The sequence below is a fragment of the Equus caballus genome, chromosome 25 (assembly GCF_041296265.1).
Source record: "Equus caballus isolate H_3958 breed thoroughbred chromosome 25, TB-T2T, whole genome shotgun sequence".
NCBI classification, from domain to species: domain Eukaryota; kingdom Metazoa; phylum Chordata; class Mammalia; order Perissodactyla; family Equidae; genus Equus; species Equus caballus.
Genome location: NC_091708.1, coordinates 19,625,345 through 19,652,427, shown reverse-complemented (window position 1 = coordinate 19,652,427; position 27,083 = coordinate 19,625,345). Strand labels below are relative to the sequence as shown.

At 39.5% G+C, this 27,083-nt stretch overlaps 1 protein-coding gene across 3 annotated transcripts in view; it reads right to left on the bottom strand.

Moving 5' to 3' along the window:
- SLC44A1 (solute carrier family 44 member 1) overlaps positions 1 to 27,083 on the bottom strand; it is a 179,488-nt gene that overhangs the window by 113,560 nt on the left and 38,845 nt on the right. For all 3 annotated transcript variants that reach the window (XM_023629816.2, XM_023629815.2, XM_023629817.2), the window contains exons 2-3: positions 18,199 to 18,288; positions 8,691 to 8,833 (exon numbers count right to left, since the gene is read on the bottom strand). In XM_023629816.2, coding sequence (XP_023485584.1) covers positions 8,691 to 8,833; positions 18,199 to 18,288 — 233 coding nt within the window. The remainder of the gene's footprint in view (positions 1 to 8,690; positions 8,834 to 18,198; positions 18,289 to 27,083) is intronic.

Here is a 27,083-nt window from a genome sequence, read left to right as displayed (position 1 = left end):
GCTCCTTCCTGGGTGTGCCAGTTTTCACCTGGCTGTAGCCTGGCCTACAGAACTCCAACCCGTAGGCTCAGCCCATGCTGTTCTTCAGGCAATGAGAACCAAGCCTGTAATTCTAATTGGAATCTCATCCTCACTAGAGATGAGCTCTTGGAGCCACTGCTCAGCCCATGAGCATCCATGAACCCACATGACCATCCATTCACCAGCTTACCCTGCCGTCAACCACTCCTTCCAGAGACCTCTAGAAGTGTGTCCTCTTTCCAGAGACCTGCTTTATTTGATTTCCCCCTGCCAGAATGCAAGTTCCGCTCTGAACCCCCAACCCACCTAATTGGAACTCTAAAATCCTACCTAAAATGACTCTGTCCTTGACCTGTCAGTCATTGGCTGAGAGATTCTTCAACTCATATGGACAATCTGGAACCAACATACTACCCTGAAGAAGGGGAGGTCAGAGATACTGAAGTATGAGAAGAATCTGACCTGCTGTTGTTGAAGGAAAAGCACCAAGAGCCACAGAATATAGGCTATAGAATATATAGGCTGCCTCTAGATGCTGAAAACAAGCCCTGGCTGATGGCCAGCAAGGAAATAGGATCTCAGTCCTACAGCCACATGGAACCAAGTTCTGCCAATAGCCTGATGAGCTTGGAAGAAGATTCATTCCCCAGAGCTGCTAGTAAGGATGCAGCCCTGCTAACACTTTAATTTCAGCCCTGTGAAACTCAGAGGATGGAATCAGCTGAGCCATGCTGTGCAGACTTCTGATTTACAGAACTTTATTGTTTTAAGCCACTTAGTTTGTGGCAATTTGTTACAGCAGCAGCAGAAACTAATACAATGGTGGTCCCAATGCTGTCATTAAATTGCCTTATTTTCCTCTCCCTACCAGCCTGCTGTTAGGAACCCAGGAAAGGGAAGGCACCCAGCTTTCAATATTCAACACTTTTGTAGGACATCTCACATTGCACTGTCACAGTTAATTGTGTGTATTTTGTCTTCCTCACTAGAAGGTAAGCTCTTCAAGGACAGAGACTGTGAATGTCTTTTTTTCTTTTTAATTTTTTTTATTACTCAAATAATATATATTGATTATAGAAAACAGGGAAAAAAGAGTACAAAAGGAAATTAAAATCATCTATAATTCAAAAGTTAACCTCACTGTTAACATTTTTAATGTTATTCTACATTTTTCTATGTACCTTTATATTTTCACATATATAAACAAAAACCATGGTATATATACTGCTTTATAACTTATTTTCCCTCAATAACATTATGTGGATATTCCATGTCCATCATTTTTACCATTCCATACTACCTCAGATGGGTCAGATCCTCCTATTAGAACCGCTCGTGCCTCACACCTCTCCCTTCATAACGCTTTCAACAGCTGTAATAATATTTGTGATTGTATGATGATTTTATTAAGTTCTGTTTTCTCCACTTGATTGAAATTGCCATGGGATAAAAGAATGTGCCTATTTTGTTCACGAGTATAATCTCCAATACCTAATCCAAAGAAGATAGCAAAGAAATATAATTCACGAATGAAAGAATGAATTTAACAAAAGCTCTATTTTCAGCCATTTAGTTTTCTATTTTATGATTTCTAATAGTTTCTAGCACACAGTAGTTTTTCAATAAATATTTGCTCAGGACTAAATAAAATAATAAACAGAATATTCAAGAATGGTGAAGGACAGTCATTCAGTAGACAGTAATTTAATTTAGGTCAATGAGAGGAAGAGAAGTCAGCCTTAGTCCCATAAATATGAAGAACTGTACTTAGCTGATAAAAGGATCCTCAAAGCAAATATTTTAGCAAGTTTTATCATCTTTTCTAGTTCTTTTTCTTTTTCAAACAGGGACAGTTATGCACAGTCAACAGGATTTGACAACTCTTTAATAGGTCTTCAAAAGAGGCGTGTTTTACACATTAATGAAAGAAAAATGTTCTCCTTAAAATAAACGGTTATATGGTATGGTGTAGGCCCAGGAAGCTTGGCAGCTTCTCATGAGTACTTGAAAGAGTGAACACAGTCTCCACATCAGTACAACATCACTACCAACCCCCTAAATAAGCCTTTTATAAAAGTTAATAAACTAATTATCAATTATGGGGTAGACTGAACCAGAGACGCTAAACCTGCACAGCTCTGAGCCTTAGGACAGGTTATCAGTGGTCACTGAGGCCCTATTCTAGATCCATGCAGAAATCATAAAGATAGAGTTTCTTTAAAATAAGACCATCTGGGGCCGGCTCTGTGGCCGAGTGGTGAAGTTCGCGCGCTCCGCTGCGGCGGCTCAGGGTTCGGATCCTGGGCGAGGACATGGCACCGCTCGTCAGGCCACGTAGAGGCGGCGTCCCACATCCCACAACTAGAAGGACCTGCACCTAAGATATACAACTATGTATCGGGGGGGTTGGGAAATAAAGCAGGAAAAAAAAAAAGATTGGCAACAGTTGTTGGCCCAGGTGCCAATCCTTAAAAAGAAAAAAAGGAAGATTGGCAACAGTTGTTAGCCTAGGTGCCAATCTTTTAAAAAAACAAAATAAATAAATAAATAAAATAAGACTATCTACTAATCAATTATCTTACTAAAAAGTAACATTATCAGTTTAAGCTACATGTTTTTCAATAAATATTCAAAACATACCAATGGTAAAAATATCCAAATATGAGATGAGAATAATTCATTTCATCATTAAAATTCATATTCTTTATCTGACAGAGAAGGAAACAGACAAGCTGCCTTGAAATTATTCAAAGCCTTCATAGATTATATAGGTGCTCTGGTTCCTTTCAAAGGTTCCTTAGTTTAACTTTATTAATTTATATAACGTATCCCCTTCTCTCCATGTTCTACCAAGTTTCTTTTATCTTTAAAGGTTGGGAGGGAGAGGCCCCAAGAGTGAAAAAAGGGGGACACCGGAGTCACTGTGTAGCTTACCACGGACAGTGCAGTATATAAGCCAAGAACACTAGACTGAGCATGGAGAGTGCGGTGCTGTTCCTGACTTACTGTCTTCATCACATCACTCATGCTCCCTGAACCCTGGTTTCCTCACCTGCGAAAGGAAGGGGCTCAGTGATCTTAAGGCCCCTTCCAGCACAAATATTCTAAGCTGTGGATTTCTGGGGAACGAGACAGTCAAAGAAAAGAAGTAAAACTCACACTAGATACCCTGCTAAAGGTTGTGAAGGTAATTGGAGAAGGTCTCAGATAAAATGCCCCCTATAGATTTTACTCACACATGCATGCCATCAACCCCCTCGGACCTCAACTTCCTGCACATCCTGTTGACACTGATTATCTGAAATCTGAGAGGCATTTCAGGGCCACAGAGCCTTTATCAGTGATTGCGACTCCAATGGCTTCTTTAGAGGAAACACAAAAAGATAAAGAAGAAAGTTAGATTTGTGCAAAAAATATCTTTAGAACCTCTACGGAAAAATCGATATTGATAAGTGAGATACTCTGCAAAAATTTCTTAGAGTAACAAAGAAATTGAACATTAAGCTCTGTGTTAGGACTGTTTGCAGAATGGAGAACAGAGTTCTAATAATGATATAATAATGCCTACACAATAAGCTATGCATACTAAGAGCCACTGCCACCATGCCATAGCCTCTCCCATCCCATCCCAAGCATCCAGGACAAGGGAACGCCCACAGTAGAAACACAATACCTTCCCCTCCTCCAGAGAATGGTCTCCCCAGGACCAACAGAACCAGATGCTTTGCCCCAGCACACTCCCCATAACCACTAATTCAGGTATCTTAGAACTGGAAGCATCCCTGCTTTATCCAAATTGACACAGAGGATAGGGGCTTCCTCTCTGAGAACAATTTCTATAATAATAATAATTCTCTGTCCAAAAACTGGCACATACACTCTAAGGCTAGCTTTACGGTTTTGAAAATGGCAGGCAATCTAGAATGTGGCACAGAGATATGTTTTTGGAATTGTCAGAGTCCAAAATATATTACTACCACCTAACTCCCCACCATCAAAAAAAAATAGTTGTAAGCCACACCCTGTTGTACAAGTACTATTACTATCATAGCTTAGCTACAAAACAAGTCATTTTCTTCTCCCAGGCATGGGGACACTCACAAGTATTTGCTGGGATGCTTTAAGGAGTACATGCTAGATAATCTTAAAGACCCCTTTCATCTCTGGCATTCTATGGCTCTAAAATAAATGAGCTTCAGTGAGTTGACCCAGCCTCAGAACCTTATTTATAGCATTGTTTCTGTGCAGAAAAGTTTTACACATCTCAAGCAGCCAACTTAAAAATCAACTTTGGGAACATAATCCATTTGAAGTTGGGGCCTTCCTGTATCTCATAGACTACTGTCTGCAATGTCCCTATACATCTTTATTACTACAGCAAATATATTATCAGGTCAAAAATATTATCTGGAGGAAAAACAACATTACAATTAGATTGATAAGGAAAGAAAATACTGTCTTTTCTTTACTGTGAATAGAATTGTTATAGTCATCTTGGCCTCTTCAATTTCCTGGTTAGAACAGGTCAAAGGCATTCCCCCTCCCACCTCTCCCGACTTTCCTCCTTCCAATTGTATTGCAATTCAATAAGCCCTTCTGAAGTAACTCTTGGGTGCTCAGATCCAGGAGTTTTGTATATAAAACATGGTCTCCAGGGAGAGAGAGTTGGGCAGTGTGGCAGACAGACTCTAAGAGGCCTAATTATCCCCACCTCCTAGAATTCACACCCTTGTGTAATCCCCTCCCTTTGAGTTTGGGTGGGACCTGCAACTTGCTTCTAATCAGCAGGATATGGCAAAGGTGACAGGATATCACTTCCATAATTATATTACGTAAGATTGTAACTTCCATCTTGCTGGCCAACTCTCTCTCTTGATGCTCTCCCTTGCTGGCTTTGAAGTAAGCCCCCAAAAGGAGAGGGCTAGATGGCATGCATTGGCATGCACAGTGTCAGTAAAGAGTTAAGGCTCCCAGTCCAACAATCCTCAACAACTGAATGCTGCCAATGACCACATGAGCTTGGAAGAGCAACTTCCCCAGCAGAGCCCCAGCCCTGACCACCACCTTGATTGCAGCTTCATGAGAGGCTCTGAAGCAGGAGACCCAGCACAGCCATATCCAGGTTCCTGACCATGGGAACAGTGATAATAAATGTGTCTTGTTGTAGGCCGCTAAGTTTACGGCACATTGTTACCTAGCAACTGATTATTAATACAGGCAGATGAGAAACATACAACATACTCAAAGAACAGCTTAAAGGCAACAGAAAAACGAGTAAAGGGTAGGAAAGTTCAGGTAACAAAGGAAAGATCACTATGGGATAAGGTTAGTTCTGAAATACTTCATATAGAGGTTAGTTATGAGACCCACTTTAAGTCTTTCAGATTTCAATTCACATTGGCAGAGAGGTGGAGGGAACAGCACAGAGATAGAATCAACTGAATATCATGGACAATACTGCTACCACACTGAGAAACAGTAAGAGAAGACTGAATAGGTACAGTGAGCCTGGGTCATGGGGAGCCTGGAATGGCAGGGGCTGAGTGGGCTCATCTTTGATACTATAGGCAACAACACTAAAGGAAAGGCTCTTGAGCAGAGAAATGACAAGAAAAAGTGTTTTAAAGAACTTAATCCTATCACAGTATAAAGGATGGAGAAGATTAGAGATAAGAAGACCAAGAATAAATATGCTAGCACAACAGTCTTCATGAGAGGCCAACAAATGTGGGAGGAAAAGGTTCACGCTCATGAATAATCAAAGACATGCAAATTAAAACTATAAAACATTGTTTTTTGGTTGATCAAATGAGGAAAAATAAAAGCTAGTAATACTAGTAAAGATAAAGCAATCTCAGACACTGTTGGTGGGAATATAAATGGAACAGCCTTTAGAGAAAGGCATTCAGAAATATGCATTAATAAGCTTAAAATATTCAGATCCTCTGACTCAGTAATTCACTTGTTAGAATATGTTAGAACATATTCTAAGGAAATAAATTTATTTACCCATTCAACAAACATTTAATTGAGTGCCTACTACTTTCCAGGTACTAAGAATATAACAGTGAACAAAAGAGACCTCACCTCTGCTCTCATGGAACTTAGAAAGACAAACATTAAACAAATAATCACAAAACAAATGGCTAATTACACATATTACAGGACACAGTGAGAGAGTATTTTTAAACACCTGATTTAAATGGTGAGATCAAAAAAGACTCCTCTGGGAAGTAATACTTAGTCTGTAAGCTGAAGGATGAATAGAATTTAGCCAGGTGAGGAAGGGGAGAAATTTTTTTTTCTGAAAGAGGAAACAATACTCATGAAGGCAAGAAAGCCTTAGCTGTGTTCAAGATTTTAGAGGACTCATTCATTAACTTACTCAACAAACATATACGGAGCTTCTAGTAAGTAGCAGGCGCTAGGGGCTGAGAAAACAATCAAGGTCAAATTGAGGTAACAGACAAAACAGCTAAAACAAAATTCTACAGCTATGGAAGGGCCTGGTATCCACAGTGAAGACAAAGATGCATGAGGAAATGAGTGAAAAAGGAGGACCAATGCATTTGGCAGGAGAAAGAAGAGGATAGAGTAAAGACAACCAACACAGACTTTCTGCCTCCTTTCAAACTCAAATAGTATAGACTTACCTGAGAAAGGTATGTTCAAAAATACACCATTCGTTTTTTAAAAATTATCACTTACAGATAGAAATACCTAGCTAGGTCAGCATTAAAGTGCTCTTAGGATCAGAAATAAATTTTTGATCAGAAATAAATTTTGATATAAAATAACGATCAGAAACAAATTTTAAACATGTAGGCATGAGTTAGGGCATAGCTATGCTTGGGAAACCATCTCCCCTACAGCTCTCCATGAATGGCTCCAGACTATGCTAAGCATTCAGGGAGAAGTAATCACTTCTTTGGAATAATAAGCAGGCTCTCTTTGCATGAGGCCAAATGTATACGGAACAACCCAAGGATCTGAAATTAAAAATTGACCAAATGAACCTCCATAAGATTAAGTGTGAAGAGTGACATTTACACAAACCTTATGGTGAGAATATGCTTGAAGTTATCAGCAAGTTATAAAGGCAGTCATAAAAATGCTTTCGACCTCATGTGAGCAGTAGAGCCCTTTTCCTCCTTTCTCTTCAATTATCTAAATGGTAATATTTTATGCTTGGTACATGGCAACAGCATTCAGAGATACACAATATTTGACAGCATGGACACTACCTCCAGAAAAAAAGCTATGTGGAACTCTGTACTATTTTTGCAACTTCCATATGAATCTAAAATTATTTCAAAATAAAAAGTAAAAACAAAAAAAATATAGGTGGTCTTGCTACAAGAAATAACACAAGGCCTAAAATTTGTGTTAATTTCACGAAGCAATCAAAAAGAAGGATAAATGAAACACCTCTCCAAATTATTCTCTAAGAGTCCAATTTTCACTTCTCCTGTCAAGGGATGCAGGTGCATATCAAGAGAAAAGCTCATGGTCTGCATTGGATATTCCACTGCCCACAAGACTTCTGGGAAAGTCATTTCAATCTCTTTAAGCCTCGCTACACTCACCTCCCACGGTGGTATCATATGCTTGTCCACTATGGCATGCTACACAAATAGTCATTATTATAATTACTTAAAATTTTATTTATTCAAACTGCATTATCCATTCATTGAATTGAGGAACTGTCTCTGAGATACTATTAACTACTTAAGTTTCTTCAAGTTTGTGAAATTATCAAATTAATCTTTTACTTTCCAGTAGGGACCCAGACTTAACCAACAGATTTATCTAATAATAAATAAAGTTATTACATCCTGGAAAATGTTTCATAATAGAACTATAGCCTAAAAAATGTTATTTGCTTAGCCTTTTCCTATAAAGTTCATTGATTGAATTGGTTAACCTGTTACCTTAAAATTAGTTTGGTTAATTCTGAAGACCTGTCTTCATTTATTAGGCCTGTCTAATAAAGTTTGATGGGGCATAAATATACACACAGTCTGAACGAATATATTGACATCATACATAAAATACGTTTGACGAAATATATTTTCCCCATAGACATTACAAATGAAATAAGAGCTCTTTTGAAGAAAAAAGGTGATTAAGTCAGGAATTTCATGAAATCCAAAAGATGAACCTTGAGAACCCACAACAAATTTTAAAGTCTGACAAAGAAAATGTATCTTTTTATAAAATTGAAAATTAACGTGTACTTATAAATGATGCATCACAAAATGTTTCGTTGTAAGTTTAATGCTTCAAAATCCATTACCATCCCTCTGTCTGCCATCAAGTACAATCTTAGTAAGAAAATATGATTTTTTGGGTTAAAACTTAGTGTATAATCTAAAGTCTAATGGAGAAATAGAGTACAAGAATGGCCCTCTCAAATCAAACCTTTACTCATGAAAACCTCAAAGTAGCCCCTTTTAACACACGGCAGCTAACTTTGTTTTGTGGGAAATGTATTTATAGACCAAAAACAGGAAGATTCAAGTGGACAGTTAAAAAAAATAAAAAACACCAATAGGAGTCATATACAAATAATATTCAGTAAGATATTGTCTTTATAACAGTAAGACAAGCAGGATTTTCTCCCCCCTTCAAAGTTTCCAGAGGTCATCATTCAGCAACAGTCTACTCACTTCCGATGGGTGTGGTCCATGCCACTGTTTGGTACTGCTTCCAACTTTGCATTTTTCTGCCCACAGATATTTCCATAGCTGTCGTATCCTGACACTAGTCTCGCTGCTGCACCTGTTGCTACTGAAAAGCCACAAATAAATCCCTAGAGAAAAAGACAGAAAAAAACATACAAATGAACCATTTCAATAGCAACAGTCACTACTTGATACGATAATGAGCTTCTTTTGTCTGTTGAAGGGAACAAAGAGCTATCTTTCCTTATTGCAAACACTATTCCACTGTTCTCCTTGGATTTCACATAAACAGCACAAAGAAGCCCACAGGGAAACACTATTTACTACCATAATAAAACAAATCTCGAGCTTTTCCATCATAAGATCGTCTTTGCATTTTATAATACTAATAGCAGCTTCTCTGTATGGAACATCTGCTCTGTGCCAGGATCTGTATTGGGTGCTTACCATACTTTATCTCTAATCCACATAATGGGGAAACTGAGGCCCAGAAAGGGTAAATAACTTGCCCAAGACCACAGACGCTAGTAAAGATCAGAGCATAGAATCAAATCCAGCTTTCTTCATTCTTTAGTTTTATTTGGTTGTAAAGGAGTTCTGTTAAATGAATGACAGCAACGGATGAAAGAAAAAAATTCGAACAATAGGTATGTGGGTTTTGAATTATTATCACTTCAGTGCACACAACACTTCTCTTTCCTTCCTGCAATAAAGCTGTACACTACAAGCCAAAGAATTACACAAGAAACACCGCCAGGCTCTTACTATTGGAGACTCAAGGAGAGTGAGGCACTGAGTCTGTGTGCCGCAAAGGTCTCTTCCTTTCATGGGAATATGCTTCATCACTGAGCCAAAGGCAAAGGGTATATGCTTCAGAACGACATCAGGCTTGCTAAGTCAAGTATGCATCGACCAAAACAGAGCAATAAAAGCTTATTCTCAACTGCAGGCTACCAGGCCTCAGAACAGGAAATAAGATGAATCCTACTGATAAACTGATTGAACTGGGTGAAAAGTCTCGGGTTAAGAAATATTCTTGCAACTTGGTCATTAAAAGGCTGAGGTTTTGTTATCTTTATTACAGTGGCTAACGAAGATGGAGATGATCCCTGGTTAACTCATCACAGAACTATCATGAGCAGTACTGATGGAAGCAGCCCCGCGAGATCTCAGGCCTACAGTGGTAAATGCTGGTCTCACAGGCAATTCCACAGAGAAAAGTATTTCCCCCTTAAACATACTTTCCTAAAAAGGCAGACAAACTCTTTTTTCTAAATAACCCCTCTGTTTCTATGATACAGGTAAGGCCAGTGAGGGGGGAAGAGTAGAGAGTATAAGTGTAGCTAGAAGAAACTTCTGGAAACCTGAGGTGCTACTCTCTGGCCTTCTGATCCTTGAGCCAAGTGACTTCAGCTCTCTGAGTCTCAGTGTACTCCCGTGTAAAACGGAGATAATGAGTGTGCAGCTCAGAAGGCTGCTGTACTGATTAAACTAAATAATCCAGGAATGTCGTAAGAATCCTACTTGGCACACAGTAAGAGCTCAGCAAGTATTTGAGATTATTGTTCTAAGAAATAAGAACACGTTGTAAGAGAAAGACCATGGGCCTTGGGGTCAAATAAACCTGCAATGATCAATGGAATACTGATGACTCCATTTTCTACTTGTGCGACCTTGGACAAACTTGCCTAATTCTCCATGCCTCAGTTTACCCATGCCTCTGTAAGTTGGAGCTAAAACCACTTAGCGCAAAGGCTGCTGAGATACTTACAGGAGATGATAATACATGCAAAGTGTCTGTCTCAATAAATGTTAGCACACTTCTGCCTCAAAGCAGCAGCTAATTGCTAGCACTAGGGTTAGGCATAGGCTGGTCAGTACTCACTCCTTCCCCGCCCCGCCCCCCGCCCCGTTGCCCCACTCCCTTTCTCCTGACTCCTCCAAGGAGAATGCAGGGCAATTAGTCTCACTTCAGAACTTCAAGCCAATACTAAGACATGATAAAAAAATATTTAATCCCCTACATACATACACATGAGCAAACCAGCATGTCACTGTAAGCATATCCTTGAACCTCAAATTGGGACATCCTACACTGAACAAAAACTAGAAGTGGAGGTAAATATTAGGAGGTTTAATGGCTAACCTTTCCAGTACAGTGCTTTAACAAGAAGCATCACAGGGTAATACAAAGAGAATGAAGAAAGATCTGGATTCAAACCCTCACTCTACCACTTACTACCCGTGTAACTTTGATCCAATTACCTACTTAAACTGTTTCCTCCTCATCCCTAACACAGAGTAATAAGGTCTATTTCACAGCCTAATGATGAGGACTAAATGAGATAATGCCTATCTCACCCCTAGCTTGTCTGGGACATGACAGGTAATCGATATATGGTAGCTATTATGGTAAATCTGAATGAGAAAGTCAGATTGAAGAGACTGACAACAGTAACTGTCAAAAATCCCTTTAGTTCTCTATTTTAGAACAAAAATTTCTACGGGGAAAAGTGAGAAACACTGTCAGTAATTTTGTTACTACACAGAACCATTCACACCACAATTACAATCTTCTTTCACTACTAGTCTAAAATAGCAAAGCCCTTGCATAATTAAAAGGTTATGTTCTTCTTTCACTTTTTATAGGAATGTTCTTCTTACGTTTGATAAGTACTTTGTGTTACAGATTCCTTTAAATGGTTTCTGATTTCTCTTTCTGCCTATTTTCAACAGTAATGTTGGACATGTGGGTTTTTTTTTTTTTTTTTATCATAAGCCACCTCACATCCCTCTGGGACGTAGGCGGAGTATAAATTATAAATGTTACATATATATGGTAAAATGGGACACTGACACATTTTCACATAGGCCATTTAAACTTCTTAGTAGCTTCCAAAAGCAGTAGAGCAGAGAGGGCGAGGAGCTACAGGGGGGAAAAAAAGGAGAATCATAAGCTAATAAGACAGGAAGAAACTACGACTGTTATCCCAAGGACTTCCCATATGGTACAAGCACTGACAGTGGCGAACTAGGCCAAATATAATTAAAAATGCAATCTCCTAAAAAAAAAATTCTGCAATCCAAATGCAGGAAGCAATATAGTTTCAGATGAGAAAAAACGTGGTACATGAAATTAAAATAGGGTGAGAGAAACTTTACAGAATGCACTCAATAATTTAATGGCTCCACAGAGGAGGAGGAAGGCATTCAACAGAAGGAAATCACATAATGAAGCAAATGATAAGGAGGAGGAAGAAAGCTTTTACAAGCCTACAGAAGGGAGCAATCACTAGAGAGAGAGTAAGCCGATCAGTAAGGAAGAGAACCTCGGCTAAGATCTTAAAATGACTGAGCTATTCAGGTGCTTTCAGAAGGGCTATTTTAGGAGAGAGAGGAGGAACAGACAAATCTAATCACAAACAGGAGGTGACCAAGTCAGACAAAGGCACAGAGGGATGGTGGAGCACAGGCAACTAAGACATACCTAGCGCCTAAGCGGGAGAAAGACAATTTGCTAATTAATGAACTGGGCTCATTTTCCCTTCACACTGCAAGGTTTAGTTCAATTTAAGTAAGAGCATCTGCTTAGTTTCATTCACTATGAGTCAAAAAAAGGGACACATTTTATTTCACAAGCATGTTTGAATTCCATACCTGGGACCTTTACTATGCAACCAAGCAAGGCAGATGGTCTTAGTTTCGTTTTGGAAAAAAAAAAAACGTCAACGGAAACATGTGTGTGGGGGGGGTGGGGATGGGGTATGAATATGGCAAAATGTTTCCAGAGAAAAAGATGGGAAAAAAAGACTCACGCTCCCAGTCCTCTCTCAGGGATTAATGAAATTATATCCAGATTCTTTTTTCTCAAATACTACCTCCTTTAGCTCTATTCATCCCTTATCTCAATCAACGCTTACAGTCAGTCTCCTAATAACTAATTTGTCAAACCTTGGAGTAACACCTGGCATGTTCCTCCTCCTTGAAGAATCCCAAGTTAAGGGGGGCTGTCAGGACCCAGCAGACAGGATAGGGTTAGAACGCCTGATGCAGAACTATTATTTATGCAAACAAACTAAAAAAAATGAATACGAAATTTTTGCCAATCTGCCAGATTTCCGGATTTCTTTAACGTTTAATAGGATGCGTTACTCTAAGAAAAAGGAGAGAGGAAAATGAGAACGATTGGAAGTCTACAAAATAGTCACTTAATGAGCATTTATTGAGCATATACAAACACAAGATGCCACGTAAGGTATGAAAGGATTATAATACGTAAAGCTTACCCTAAAAGAACTGAAATGGCCTCAAAAGAGAAGAAAATAATGGGGCAAGAGGGAGCAAAATCAGAGGCTTGGTTTCATGGGCAGCTGGAGCAGTGAAAAAAAACCAGAAAGATACCAGGAACTGAGCCCAGCTCTGCCGCAAATACTCCCACGACCGTGGGCAAGTCACTTTAAATTCTCTGACCCTCCGTTTCCTTATCCGTAACAAGGATTGGACTAGATTAATCATCTCAAATGTTCTTTCCTCTTCCAAAATTTCGTGAATCTAAGGGAAAGTAGATACAAATTAAATTTTTTCATGGTCTACTTGCAGGCAGAAGTATAAACTTGTTTGGTCCACTTCAGTGATGGAGAAAAAAAAAAAACAAGAGTAGACTAAAAGCAAAATGGATTTAGCTAAACTGTACACTTAAAAGTAGTTAAGATGGTAAATTTTATGTTATGTATATTTTGCCACAATTAAAAAAATTTTTAAAAATAATAACAAGGGGGCCAGCCCAGTGGCGCAGTGGCTAAGTGCACACGTTCCACTTCTGCGGCCCAGGGTTCCCCAGTTCGGATCCCAGGTGTGGACATGGCACTGCTTGGCAAGCCATGCTGTGGCAGGTCTCCCACATATAAAGTAGAGGAAGATGGGCATGGATGTTAGCTCAGGGCCAGTCTTCCTCAGCAAAAAGAGGAGGATTGGCAGCAGATGTTAGCTTAGGGCTAATCTTCCTCAAACAAAACAAAACACAACAAGGATTTAACAGAAAGTAGGCAGTCATTTGGATCAGGTAACCTTAAAGTAATTTCCGGCATGCTGTTCTTCCTGTTCTGTGATCCTGGCAAAGCACAGACCATCACACAGGTGACCGAATACTGCAGCGAGTCTCTGAGTCTCTCATTTTGTGCTGCAAGCTCAACAATAGTTAATGAGGTAGAAACACTATGCTCTCGGAACTAGACTAATGATATAAAATAAAAAAGGTCCTTGAAAGCAGTGTGAAGGGACAAACTATGCAAGGATGTCTCCTAAATCCACCTCTAGTCCAGATCATTCTCCCAAATTCCAACTCTGCATTTCCAATTGCTTATCCTTACCCACGCAGCCTACATGTCCAGAACTCATCTTATCATTCCACATTTTTCCTAACCATTTCCCTTTCCTGTGTGTCCCCATCCCCATTTATAGCATCATTATCTATTAGGCTGCACATATAAGACACCGAGTGATGACAGGATTCTTCCGTCTCCCCTCCCCACACTTCTGGCCATCATCCTAGCTTCCTAACTCTGCACTAGAGAAGTGAGAAATGCTAAACTATTTGCTCAGAGTCTGAAATATTGATTAGACCACATTTTACCGCAGGTGAGGTTACTGCGTCCTACACATCCATGTTCTGAACAATAACTTTTTCTGTTGTTCCCAATTTCAGGCAACAAAGAAAGGACTTTCTCTTGAGGCCTCACCTTCTAACTCTTTCCTCCTAGATTCAATGCTGCCACTGTGGAATCTTAGACAAGATATTTAACATATCTCTGTGCCTCTGTTTCCTTATCTGTAAAATGGAAATGATAATAACAGTATCTACTTCATTAAGCAGCTGTGAAAATTAAATGAGTTTCTGCATCAAGTGCAGAAAACAGCACCTAGTCCATAGTAAGCAGTGATAACCGCCAGGGGTAAGTTGCACTGGATCTCTGTAGCTTCCATTTTCCATGGTAGGCACTCCTGTTAGGACCATTTAGCGTCCCCTCTTTCCTGCCTGTTTGTGGTAAGCTGATCTGGACGGATTTGGTCTGGACCTCTTTTCTCTCTTCTTCTCTTCTCTTCTCACATTACACCTCTCCCCGAGACAGAATGAAGTCAGACTATCCAAGATGGGAAGGACCTGGTGGCCACATGGCCCAAGCCTCATTCTGTAAGTCATGATGACCAGGGAGTGCTTTACTGGGCACTATCAGCTGACTGTTCGGCTACTAATAAAGTAGTACTTTCTTTATCCATCCCACTCGTATTCCCTCGTGTGTATAGAAACTGGTTTGGAACCTACGAGGAGCTGGAGTAGGATCTGAGCTGAAAAGTCCTACCCTGAACCCCCCAACACGACAACTTCTTAGTTATCCTTAATCTGTCTCCCACTTGTCTGCAGTGCTGACGACACTAAATCCTACTTCTTCAATCTCTCTCCTCCTCTCCTTTACCACTACCTTATTTTGGGTTTTTCACTTCTTATCTGGATTTATCTAGACTTATCAGCCTCCAGAGTGGTCTGCCTGAAATCTCTTCCCCCTTTACAATGGCTTTACAAGCCATCTTTAACATTGACAGACCTCAGCCATCTTTCTAAACCCAGTCTTATCATCTCTTGCTCAAAACTCTTTAGTTTATCAGTGCCTACAACAATGGGTCTCAATCCTGGCTGAGCATGAGAATCACCGAGATTAAACAGAATCGCCAAGGTGGGGCCCAGGAATGAATATTTTTTAACAGATCCCAGCTGATTCTAATATGAGAACTTATTTACTACTTTAATGGAAAAACAGAAATTCAGAAGTACAATGTTACATGTAAGTTTTTAGAGCAGGGTAAGTATATGTCCAATAATTTCAAAACATTGACGAAAGTTCAAATGTGGAAGATGACAGCTCTCAAGAAGGCTGATAGCAATTTACTTTGAAAAATACTCTAAGTTCTAGACAACTCAAGCATAGAAAAACCTTGAAAGTAAGGGAAGAAATAAAAGAGGAATACAAATATTTATAAAGAGATGAACATGTGTAAATAAAAATATTTAATGGTGAAGATGAGTGAAAAGCAACAAGACCTTAAAATATTTCAGAGCCAGAGCATAGATATCAAGAGTGAGCAAAGAACTGAAGACAGTGAATAAAGATATGGTTGAATATTAGGCTGCAAAGTCACCGAAAAAAGACTGTAAAAGAAGCAGACAGCTGGACTACTAGGTGACAAGAATATAGGCAGAAAGTTCCGGTTCCTATTCTATTTTTGCCACTTATTACCACCAATATATTCTTAGAGCTACTATTTCACCTGGCTAATACCTTGTCTGTAAGCTGGGGATAAAACCTATCTCAAAGAGTAATGGGAGAATTTAATGAGATAAATACATATATGAAAGAGTCAAGCATAAGTTAATGCTCAACAAATGTTTGTGGATGTTTCTCTTAAAAGTACTACAGAATGAAATCCAAAGAAAAAAAACTTTAAAAAAACCATATACTAAAACAAATACTCAGAAGATGAACTTTGAACCACTGTTGTGCCAGTATGGTGGGCAAAAGAACTTGGGATTTCTCCAGTCTCCACATGGCAAAACTTGATGGTAGCTCAACTGCATGAAGGTAATCATTAAAAGAATCATTCCAAAATAAGTAACGCTATGCACGCATTTAAAAATACACACAGTGGGTCTTAATTACCATTACACTGAGATCAACATTATATTAATTACCATTGCATTAAAATGTTTCAGTAAACAAATGGCTCCTTACTCTCAAGTCACTTCCAAATCAGTCTATTAAGACTAGTGAATGCACTTTCCTGAGCTATTTTAGCACAGAAAATCAAAAGCACCTCAGTTGGCAAGTACATGTTTTTATAAACATAATTTTGAAAGGTCAGCTGCTATTTGTCCCAGGGTTAAATTCAGGGGGCGGGGAGAGGTTGTGGACTAATTCTGTTAGCAAAGACTCTTTTCCACATTATGCATGCCTACTGCATTTCAGTTGGTACTTCATTAAACTAAGCAGACTCTTGAACAATATCTTCTTAGAAGTCCTAAGTTAGGAAATAGGTATCCTGATATCTTCTAAATATCCCAGGTTTAGTGAAACTGAGCTGTCTATTATCTTTAAAATGAACACTCTTATTTTACTCGATTTATTACATCTCGTTCAAAGCTACTGCTTCCTTTTCCTTGGTTCAGGGCAGAACTGGTACCCACAATTACGCCTATGAGCCATGATTAGGGTTGTTCTGTGATTCTCAAGTGGCATTTTTGAGGTGGGCAGTTGCAAAGAGACACAGAGCAAGATTTTCCTAAAGAACCTCTAGAAAAGGTTTGGGGGAAAAAGGGTTAAAAATACTCATACACAAGAGAAAAAAGGCTGCCTGATGTAGTACAATTGTGTTTTGAGTTGTAAAGACTAAGAAAGAGAGAGCAATACTGTCTGCACAGCCCCCTTGAGGAAGGGGAAACAAGGTGGCAGAAAAAAGCACTGGCCTAGAAGTTACGAGACCAGGGCTCTGTTCCCAGCTCTGCCATTAACTAGCAGTGTGGCCTTGGGCTGGTCATTTCCATCTCTGGGTTTGACGTTCCTAACCTGTAAGATGACGGTGAGGGACCACAGGAGGATTTCCAAGTCCTTTCTAGCTCTGAACATCAGCTAGCTCTGAAACAATGCTTTTCTTTTTTCCAGCCCAGCACACTGGCAGTGACTCTGAAGTCCCTGAAGCCTTGTGGAAGCTCCTGCAGGGCAGAGCGGGTATGCAATTTGAATAATCATACCCCCGACACCTTGCACAGGGGACTCTGCTCTTCCAACCTCTGCACCTATGGGAGAATCACCAAGTCCCTTGATCTCCAACTGAGAGATGCCACTCGTTACAGCAGACCCAGCACGCAGCAGGGGCCTAGTACATGCAGGAGGAGGAAGAGGCAGTGAACAACCAGCCTCCCCTCTAGGAAGAACTGAAAAATGTCAGCACTGGAGGCACTGCTTATAGAGATCATCCAGCAAAACCTCTAATTTCATACAAAAGAATACCAAGTCCCTGAGAGGAAAACTGCAAAAATAGCTGTCAGCTTTGTGTGACTGGGCTGGATCAACACTCAGGACTCTTGACTCCACGGCCAGTGCTCCATTCACCGCCTCATCAAGATCACAGTTGACCGAAATTCATGTCAAATGATCTGGCTTTCTGAAATGATCTAGACAAAGAGAGAGCGTGCCAATGACCCTTAATTTTGATCTCAGTTTTCATATAGACCAAAATAAAAATTAAGGGACCCCAAATACCAGTGAATTGTATGGGAGAAAAATAACTGGCTTCAATGGTATCCTAGGACCTGCAGTTATAAACAATTCAGAAGAGGTTAAAAATAAATAGGTAAATAACAAGTTCTCCCTTTAAACCAACTCCCCATCATCCCCTTGGATCATGAGTTCAGCTTCTGACCCCCCTGTGAGAGCTTCCTTACCATCCCAATGCAGAAGAGGATAAAAAGCAGCAGCCACGGTATGTCTGTGCAGCTACGGTCCTCCAGTGGCTTCCATTCTCGTTTGGAGCTCTAATCGAAAATACAAAATAAGAGTGACAAATGTTAAATTTAGTAAAAGTCAGCAAGGCACAAACACATCATTTATACCTAGATCCGTTCTTTGCCTGACAAGTTTCTACCTTTAAGACGCAACTCAAACATCTGTCACCATTCTGGGAAGTTTACCCTAATTCCCACCCCTCCGCCTGGCCAGGCTGAGTACTGATCCCAATGCTTTTGTGGCACCTCTATTAGAGCATGTAGCTTACTGATTTGGTATTTGTTGAGCTGTGTCCCCAGCAGGTCATGAGCTTCGCAAGAGAAGAGACCATTTCTCTTTTCCCACCATCTAACATGATACCTGAGGGTTCTTGATATGTACTCAGTATAGGCTTTTTAAATGAATAAACAAATGAGCAAATTCTTCCAAGTCATCTTGGTGGTAGCTTTTTCTTTGTGTTCAGATGCTAGTCTTAAAAATTTAGAATGTGCTTTATATACGTTCTCCTCTAGAAAGGAAGACCCTTAAAATGAATTCCTATTCAGGGGTAGGTTCTTTTAAGTCTAATAAAATTCAGGAAGAAAAAACTGAATTAAAATACTTTTACAGGGGCTGGTCCCGTGGCTTAGTGGTTAAGTTCACGCGTCCGCTTCAGCGGCCCAGGGTTCGGATCCTGAGCGCGGACATGGCACCACTCATTAGGCCATGTTGAGGCGGCGTCCCACGTGCCACAACTAGAAGGACCCACGACTATAATATACAACTATGTACTGGGGGGATTTGGGGAGAAAAAAGCAGGAAAAAAAAATAAGAAGATTGGCAACAGTTGTTAGCTCAGGTGCCAATCTTTAAAATAAAATTAAAAAAATAAAAAACACTTTTATAGACAGATCTGGGCAACTCCTAAACCATCATCCGTGGATTTTCTTTCTGTTTCTGGGAAGTGTAAAGAGTTTCTAGATCAAACACAGAGATTCCCTAACTAAAGAACTAGAGGCATTCTAAAAGTTAATTTGCAAAGTATTGATTGGAATTCTAATTGCATTTTTTTCTTATGGCAACAGTCTTAGGTTCTTAAGTCAGCTCACAAATTCCTTTTAACCAGAATGTAATTGAAATAACCCTCCTGAGCTTTCTAATGAACAAAAATCCCCGAGTCTCACACCCTTTCCTGGAAACAGTGAGCAGAGAAGGGACAGAGAAGGTAGCCTTGGGAAACCTATGGGAAAAGTTCCTGCAGAAAGAAGGTTAGGTCTTCCAGCAGCTTCCACGACAAGATCTGGGAAGCTCTCTAGGGAGGATAGAGCAGAAGCGGAAGGGGGCTGGAGATAACCCCCTAGTATAATCAGTAATTAGAGTACAAGAGTGGTGAACTAGTTCTCAATCAGCTTTGCTTACCTTTCCCTCCCTCTAATACAACAGTTTTAACTGCGTACCCTTTGATAATCTGATGAAAACTACAGATTCTTTTCTTGGGAGGTATGCATATATTTGCATAATTTTCATAAAACTTTTGGGAATTCAAACCCCAGGTTAAGAAACTCAACTTGAAAATACCCGCCTATCAACAATGATAGCAGAGAGTCTGAATTCCAACCACTTCTTCCTGACCCTAAAGTGCTAACTAGACAAACACCTTTTCCTTGCCTAGTGCCTTACACGGTTCAGTTGTTGAACCAAAAAAACCACCACCCTTCTGGGCTTGCTCCCAGACACCCACACAAGAAAACAAAAGAGCACTAGTTAGTCATGGAAAAAAGCTTACCCCAAGACTCTAACTAGCATTAAACACCAAGAGTGAGTGGGCAGTTTCTTCCAGAGGAATGTAACACTATGGCAAATGGATAAAGAACTCTATTCTCTCCCTGGCTGTGTCATTAGTTAGCTACGTGACTCTAGATAAATTGCTTCACCTCTCTGGGTCACAGGAAGAAGTTAGACGGGGTCTCTTAGGTTCCTTCCAACTCTAAAAATCTACGATCAGGAACACAGTTTTGTGAAGATTTTTGTTATGACAAAAAAAGCCCTACAAAAATAATTTGACATCACTCCCTGTTATTCGAATAAGAATGCCTGTATTGTGGTCTGTGTTTTGGAAGACAGTTGCTCAGAGTATGAATAAAGAATGTTTCTTTGTATTAAATAATTTCAATCTTGAATAATACCCATTATAGTAAAATTACTTACACACACAGAATTTGGACACGTCTTTGAAATTCATTATATTTAATCTAAGGTAATTTCCAGAGCAACAGCTACTTTAAAATACTATATTTATCTTAACAAACAGATAAGGAAACTCAGGCTCAAAGTTAAATAGCAGCCCAAGGTTTTGCAGCTGTGCAACCAGGATTGGAACCCAAGTCTGTGACTGCAAAGACAAATCTATTGAGAATACAATTCAACAGCAATAGTCAGTAAAGAGGAAAAACCTCCATTAGTTTTGCCTCACATTGCAAAATTTGGAAGCTAACCCAATAATTTAAAATCCTATAGACACAGAGAAAGAGAGTGAGATGTTTTATGAGCCTCGAAATTTCTCAAGTGAGTCAGGAAACCCAACAGTTGAAAAATTTTAATGATTCTTTAACAGATTTAACCAAGTGGCAACTGGATTTAAGGCTGTCTGTTTCTTCCAATTAAAATTCACATAGACATGGCAAAAGTAAAATGTTTGCAAAGCACTTTTTAAATGTGATTTTTACTCCTTTCTCAAATACTATATGAGATTAATACAGGCTGTCAATAAATGTTGGGTCTTTTCTCCTTCAGAGAATTTTATAATTTAGCAACTGAATAGGACCAAAGTAATCATACAGTCCAAGCCTTTAAGGAGAGTGATTGAGACCCAGGGAGAGGAAAGGAAGGGACATGCCAAAGGGGCCTCATTTGATCCTCAAGACAATTCTGTTAGTTATTCTTATACATTTCTGATTTTTCTACTTTGTAAAAGAGAAAACCAAGGTTCAGAGAAAATAAGTGGAAAATCTATTTCTGAAACATGAATCCTCAAATTCTAGCAGAGAGATGGAAACTATAAGAAGGAGTTAAGGAAATGCAAAGAATAAAAAACATGGTAGCAGAGATGAAGAATACCTTTGTTAGGCTCCTCATAGACTAAACACAGCCAAAGAAAGAACCAATAAACTCAAAGAGAGGTCAAGAAAAATTACCCAAAGTGAAACACAAAGAAAAAAAGAGTGAAAATTAAAAACCAAGAACAGAGCATCCAAGAACTATAGGACAATATCAAATGGTCTAACATATGCGTAATCGGGATCCCAAAAGGAGAAGATAGAATGGGGCAGAGGAAATATTAGGAGAAACAGTGACTGAGAATTTTCCAAAAATAACAAAAGAAATCAAAGCAGATTCAAGAAGCTCAGAGAATCCCAAGTAGGATAAATACAACACACACATGTGTGTGTGTGCATACACACCTTACACATTATATTCAAACTATTGAAAACAACAGATAAAGAGATCATCTTGACGGGAGCCAGAGGGAGGGAAAAGAAACATCACATAAAAAGAAACAAAGATTAAGCAAACTTTTTGTCAGAAACTACACAAAGCAAAAAACCATGGAATAACATCTTTAAATCACTGAAAGAATTTTCTAAAAACACTATTAACCCAGAATTCTACACCCAGAGAAAATGTCTCTTAGAAATACTTTTTTCAGACAAATAAAACCTAGCAGAATTTATTAGCAGACAACCTGAACTACAAAAATGTTCAAGAAAGTTCTTCAGGTAGAAAGAATATGATACCAGGCAAACTTGAATATATACAAAGAAATAAAGATTCCCAAAAATGGGTAAAATGAAGGTTTAAAACTTTCCATAATAAAAAGTTTTTTAAAAATTAAAAAAATAAGGGTAGGAATATATGTGTATAACAACATTCACATTACGTACTCCTTTTGCACACTTACAGAAAGTTAATAACCTAGAAGGCAGAATTACAATTTTTAATACTAGTTCTGGACCATAAAAAACAATTCTAAGTCAGACTACTGTTGACATCTACCTTGTGTTTGTATTATATTCATTTCCTTAAACTTAGGGGGGAACAATGTTTAACATCTTCGCATTCCTTACTACATTTTGCACATCATAGATTAAAAAAAAAAAAAAATCCGCTTCCATAGCATCTCTTATGGAAGTCACAGACCAGGCAACTATGTCCTAGACTCCACATTCACTATGAGCCCCAACAGCTAAAGCCAAGGCCTGCCAGTGGATCTGATGTGCTCTAACAGGGGTGTATATTTTTTAAGGAAATAATCCTGTAAAAAAGTTTTGTCCTAAATTTCCATGTTATTCCTAATAGGATACAGTTGTTGACTAAATGTATGTGTAGATAATAGTAACACACATAGATTTTGACAAGTGATATAACCAATTGGGTCAAATCAGGTTATCAGTGGAGGGCACCAGCAGTAATAGGGCAGACAGGGTGGGCCAAGCCAGGGGATCAATAAGGTGGGAAAAGGTCTGGCAGATGTGACTTTAGCAACAAAAGGTCAAATATAAAGGCAGCTAGGGTCTAAAATCCAGGAAGCCAAAAGACACCAAGGTGATACAGAACGGCAAAGATTGAATGCTCTCTGCCCTCTTTTTATATTCTGTACTTACTGTCTATATGTCTTTCTCCTAATTAATATAGAAGCCCAAAGATTCCCCAAAGATTCTTATAGTAATAGAGTATTACCAAATGCTATGAATCTTTCCTCAGTACACCAGATTTTTGTAGACATGGTTTGAAAATAATGGAAAACATGCTATAAAAAGGTTATAGTCAATTATATTAAAAAGTTACTTGATTTTGGGGCTGGCCCCGTGGCCCAGTGGTTAAGTTCGCGCGCTCCGCTGCAAGCGGCCCAGTGTTTCGTTGGTTCGAATCCTGGGCGCGGACATGACACTGCTCATCCAACCACGCTGAGGCAGCGTCCCACATGCCACAACTAGAAGGACCCACAACGAAGAATATACAACTATGTACCAGGGGGCTTTGGGGAGAAAAAGGAAAAAATAAAATCTTTAAAAAAAAAAAAAGTTACTTGATTTTCAGACAATAATCTTAAGCATTCCATTAGTTCTTCAAATAAATACTGAGCACCACACAAAGTACCAGAGATCCCAAGACAGGGAAGACAGCCCCTGCCCTCAGTGAGCTCTCGTTTAGCGAGAGAGAGGCAAACTAAGGACTACAATATCGTGAGTGAGGCCAAAGTAAAGATGTGTAAAAAACTGCAGGAATAGAGATGGGCAGCCATTAAACAAACATTTGTGAGATCTGTTGAAATTATCTCACAAACTTCTGAAGCAAACACGGAAAAATGATTCTTTGGTGTCTAAAATAGAATGTGTTTTGTGTCCAAAACATACCAAAAATTCTTGCTAGCTGTGAGGGAGAAATATTGACTGCCAAATAAGAATTATTCCACTCAGAAATGTTTAGTAGTAAACAAACAGAACATTCAGTTGGTCTAAAACAAAAAAATCAGCCATTTCTTACTTCATATCCATTAAGATTTCATTACACTAAAGATTTTTATGGCTGCTCCAGTTAGGAATGGGCCTTTTGGTCTTGGAAAAGAAGAAGAATATCTTCCTTTGTGTTCTGACACATTAGTGCAGGGCTGTATTTACTAAGCTACTGGAGTAATATTTTCATGTTGATGTCATTGGTGAGATTTCCTACTAACACTGAGTTAAACATTATCTGGTCACATACATCTAGAGTTGCACCTGGGCTAACAACTGTTGCCAATCTTTTTTTTTTTTTTTCTGCTTTATCTCCCCAAACCCCCCCTGTACATAGTTGTATATCTTAGTTGCAGGTCCCTCTAGTTGTGGGATGTGGGACGCCGCCTCAACATGGCCTGATGAGCAGTGCCACGTCCGCACCCAGGATCTGAACCCTGGGCCACCGCAGCGGAGTGCGTGAACTTAACCACTCGGCCATGGAGCCGGCCCGTGCAACTTGGAATTTCTGACGAGCTAAATGACTATGTGCTCCGTTGTCATTTCCCCTAAGTAAGCCAGAGAAGTGCATTCTCCCACATTCAAAGCAACAAGAAACACCAGCCTGGGAGGCTGGTCCAAAGAAAGAGAAGTCGTATACAGGCAGTGTGACCTCTGCAAATAAAGGACAAACCAGCATCAATTCCTACACCATTTAGGCCAGCAGTTCACAACTATAGCGCTGCCCATACTTCTCTGTTTTTATCAGTTTGAAGGTATACCCCAAGTAGTCATTATTAGTAATTAAGTACCAAAGCTTAGAAATTCAAGCAGAATCAAGATTATCCTGATAAGGTCACTGACCCACGCTTATGTTCCTACAGGCCAGCAATAAGGAGAGTTAAACTGTAGGCCAGGAATTGCAATAACCTGAAGACTACCCCTAAGGATAAGCATAGGAATGCCGTCCTTCACATTACGTGTGCCTAGATCTCTGCAGCACAGATCCATCCTTTCAATCCACGCTGCCCTTCCCAGATTCCAATGAAAAGCCAACTCTGCACGTGAAGGCCAAAGCAAGGCGAGACTCGGTCTCTCACCCAGCAGATTCCCAGAATGTATCCGTGGGAAGTGTTTGTTAACTTGTTCAATAATCAAATCCCCCCTTCCCCCCGCCCCAGGTTTTTTCTTGAACGTCACAGTCTCTGCTTCTCGGTACAGGGACCGCCTCTAAAACAGGCTCACAGTCCCAGCCGCTCCGCTGCAGTTTGCACTGTCCCAACTATTCCTTGGGTACACCCAGAAAGCCTCTAACGCAGTCACTGAGTGCACCTCTCAGGTGACTGCTACACAGACTTTTGCGTGATTTAAGTACATATGCGGCAGACACTGGGCTATCTGTGAGGACTTTATTTTGTTCGTGCCAATCTGTTTTACACAAAAAACTCCAGTATTAAAGACAAAGAGTCAGACACTCCCAGTCTTCGAAGCTCCCTCCAAGGACATGCTGCTTCATTAAATTCCCCAATATGCTTTTATTTGCACAGAGTAGTAACAAAAGAATAAAAGAGCTGATGTGTATCATTTTTGCCACAATTTTCAATAGAGTGAGCAGACCTGATGAAGTTGGGCAGCAATAAAACACGGAAGCTTTCAGCCTCCTGTTCACAGCCCCTGCAAATAAAATCTTGTAATAGGATTCCGAAAGACGTTGCCTGTCCTTTGGGAAAGCTCTGTCAAGGATTCGGAGTGCATAACTACTTACAGTTACCATAAGTAATCCGTTTCATTTGCTAAGCCTGGTGATGGCAATTCATATTTGAAAGGTAAAAATAAAAGCATGGTTTTAACAGGCAGTTAAAGGTAATAGGATACACTGAGTGGAAAGATACAGGCATCTGTGTCCAACTGCTTCCCTTAGTTCATGAACTTTATACTAAATCACAAACATTCATGCATTTAAGGAAAAAGGGAGAAAATGGCAACCAGAGCTGCTTTATAAGTTATGCATTTACAGAGTGATGGAAAGATCCTGGAGAGAGATGCCAATGCCTTCATTCTTCCTCCAACTGCCCTAAAAAAAATAACTGCGGGCCAGTTACAAAAGTGTTCTTCTTACACAAGACTTCTCAGTGACTGTCTTTCCTACACATGAGCACATAATAGTTACCAGGCAAAAGCCAAGTTCATCCTATTCTGCAACACAGCTAATAGCATCTTTTACTTCCATCATCAATGATACATGATCAAAATTATATAGACAAGCCTTGTCTGCAATCCTCAAACAGTATTTCTAACTTCTCTTTCTTCTGAATCAGTGGTGAGAATGTTTTTAATTTAAAATTACTATTTAATTTTTAAAAAATTATACAGTTCTTACAGGCTTCATTTTTCCCCAACACATCCTACAAGTGTTAGAACTTCTTCCGTATTTGATGATACCAAGGACAGACCAACAGGACCAAAGCTCTACTTTGCACCTCGTCCCTGCTACAGCCAATCGGCTTCCAGATTGCTAGTGGGTTTACTGAGCTTTCTTGCTATATTGTAATCACTTTTTCAAAGCAGGAATTCATAGGTACTCAATATAGCATTCTTACTCCAATCCCACTTCCTTTCTTCGATGGAACAGGTAAAAACTGACTTATGACGATTACAGGGACTTATGGAGAAGGAACATGAAGATTACACTGATCATAACATAGCCAACGGGCGGGTGGAGATGAGCAAATTTATATTTTAAATCAAAATCAGACGTTATCTTTGCCAATGAAAATGTTTTCAGTCCACAACAATCATGCATAGAAATAACTATATGTTCAGTTCCGTGGCAGAGCCTAAGAATCTTAACTGACCAAATCCCTATTATCGTTAAAAAAATAATTTAGGAACCCCCAAAATATGGATAGGATCCCTTCCTTTGTGTTCCTATAGCACACTACGAATATACCACCACCACAGTAATTATCATTTCACATTATAATAATTTGCTTCCTCAGCAGATTACGAACTTCTTAAGGGAAAAGATGTATCTCTTTTTTGTTTAAATCAGGGATCAGCAGTGTTTACAATAGGCACTTAAAATTCTTCAAGTAAAAGCCTATTCCACATAAAATAATGCTGTACAGAATCTTTCTTTAAGTGGTTGAACATGTGACGTCTATTCTTCCCTTCTTGGTGCCTACTCAGGGGCAGGGACTAGGTTTATTCACCGCTGTATCCCCAGCAGGTGAACAGTGGCTGGCACATAGTAAATTTATTTAATGAATGAATGAACCAGGCCAGGTCTCTTACCATTAGAGTGGCGTGATGTTAGCGCAAACATCCTCACTGCCTCTCCTGCATGAGATCAT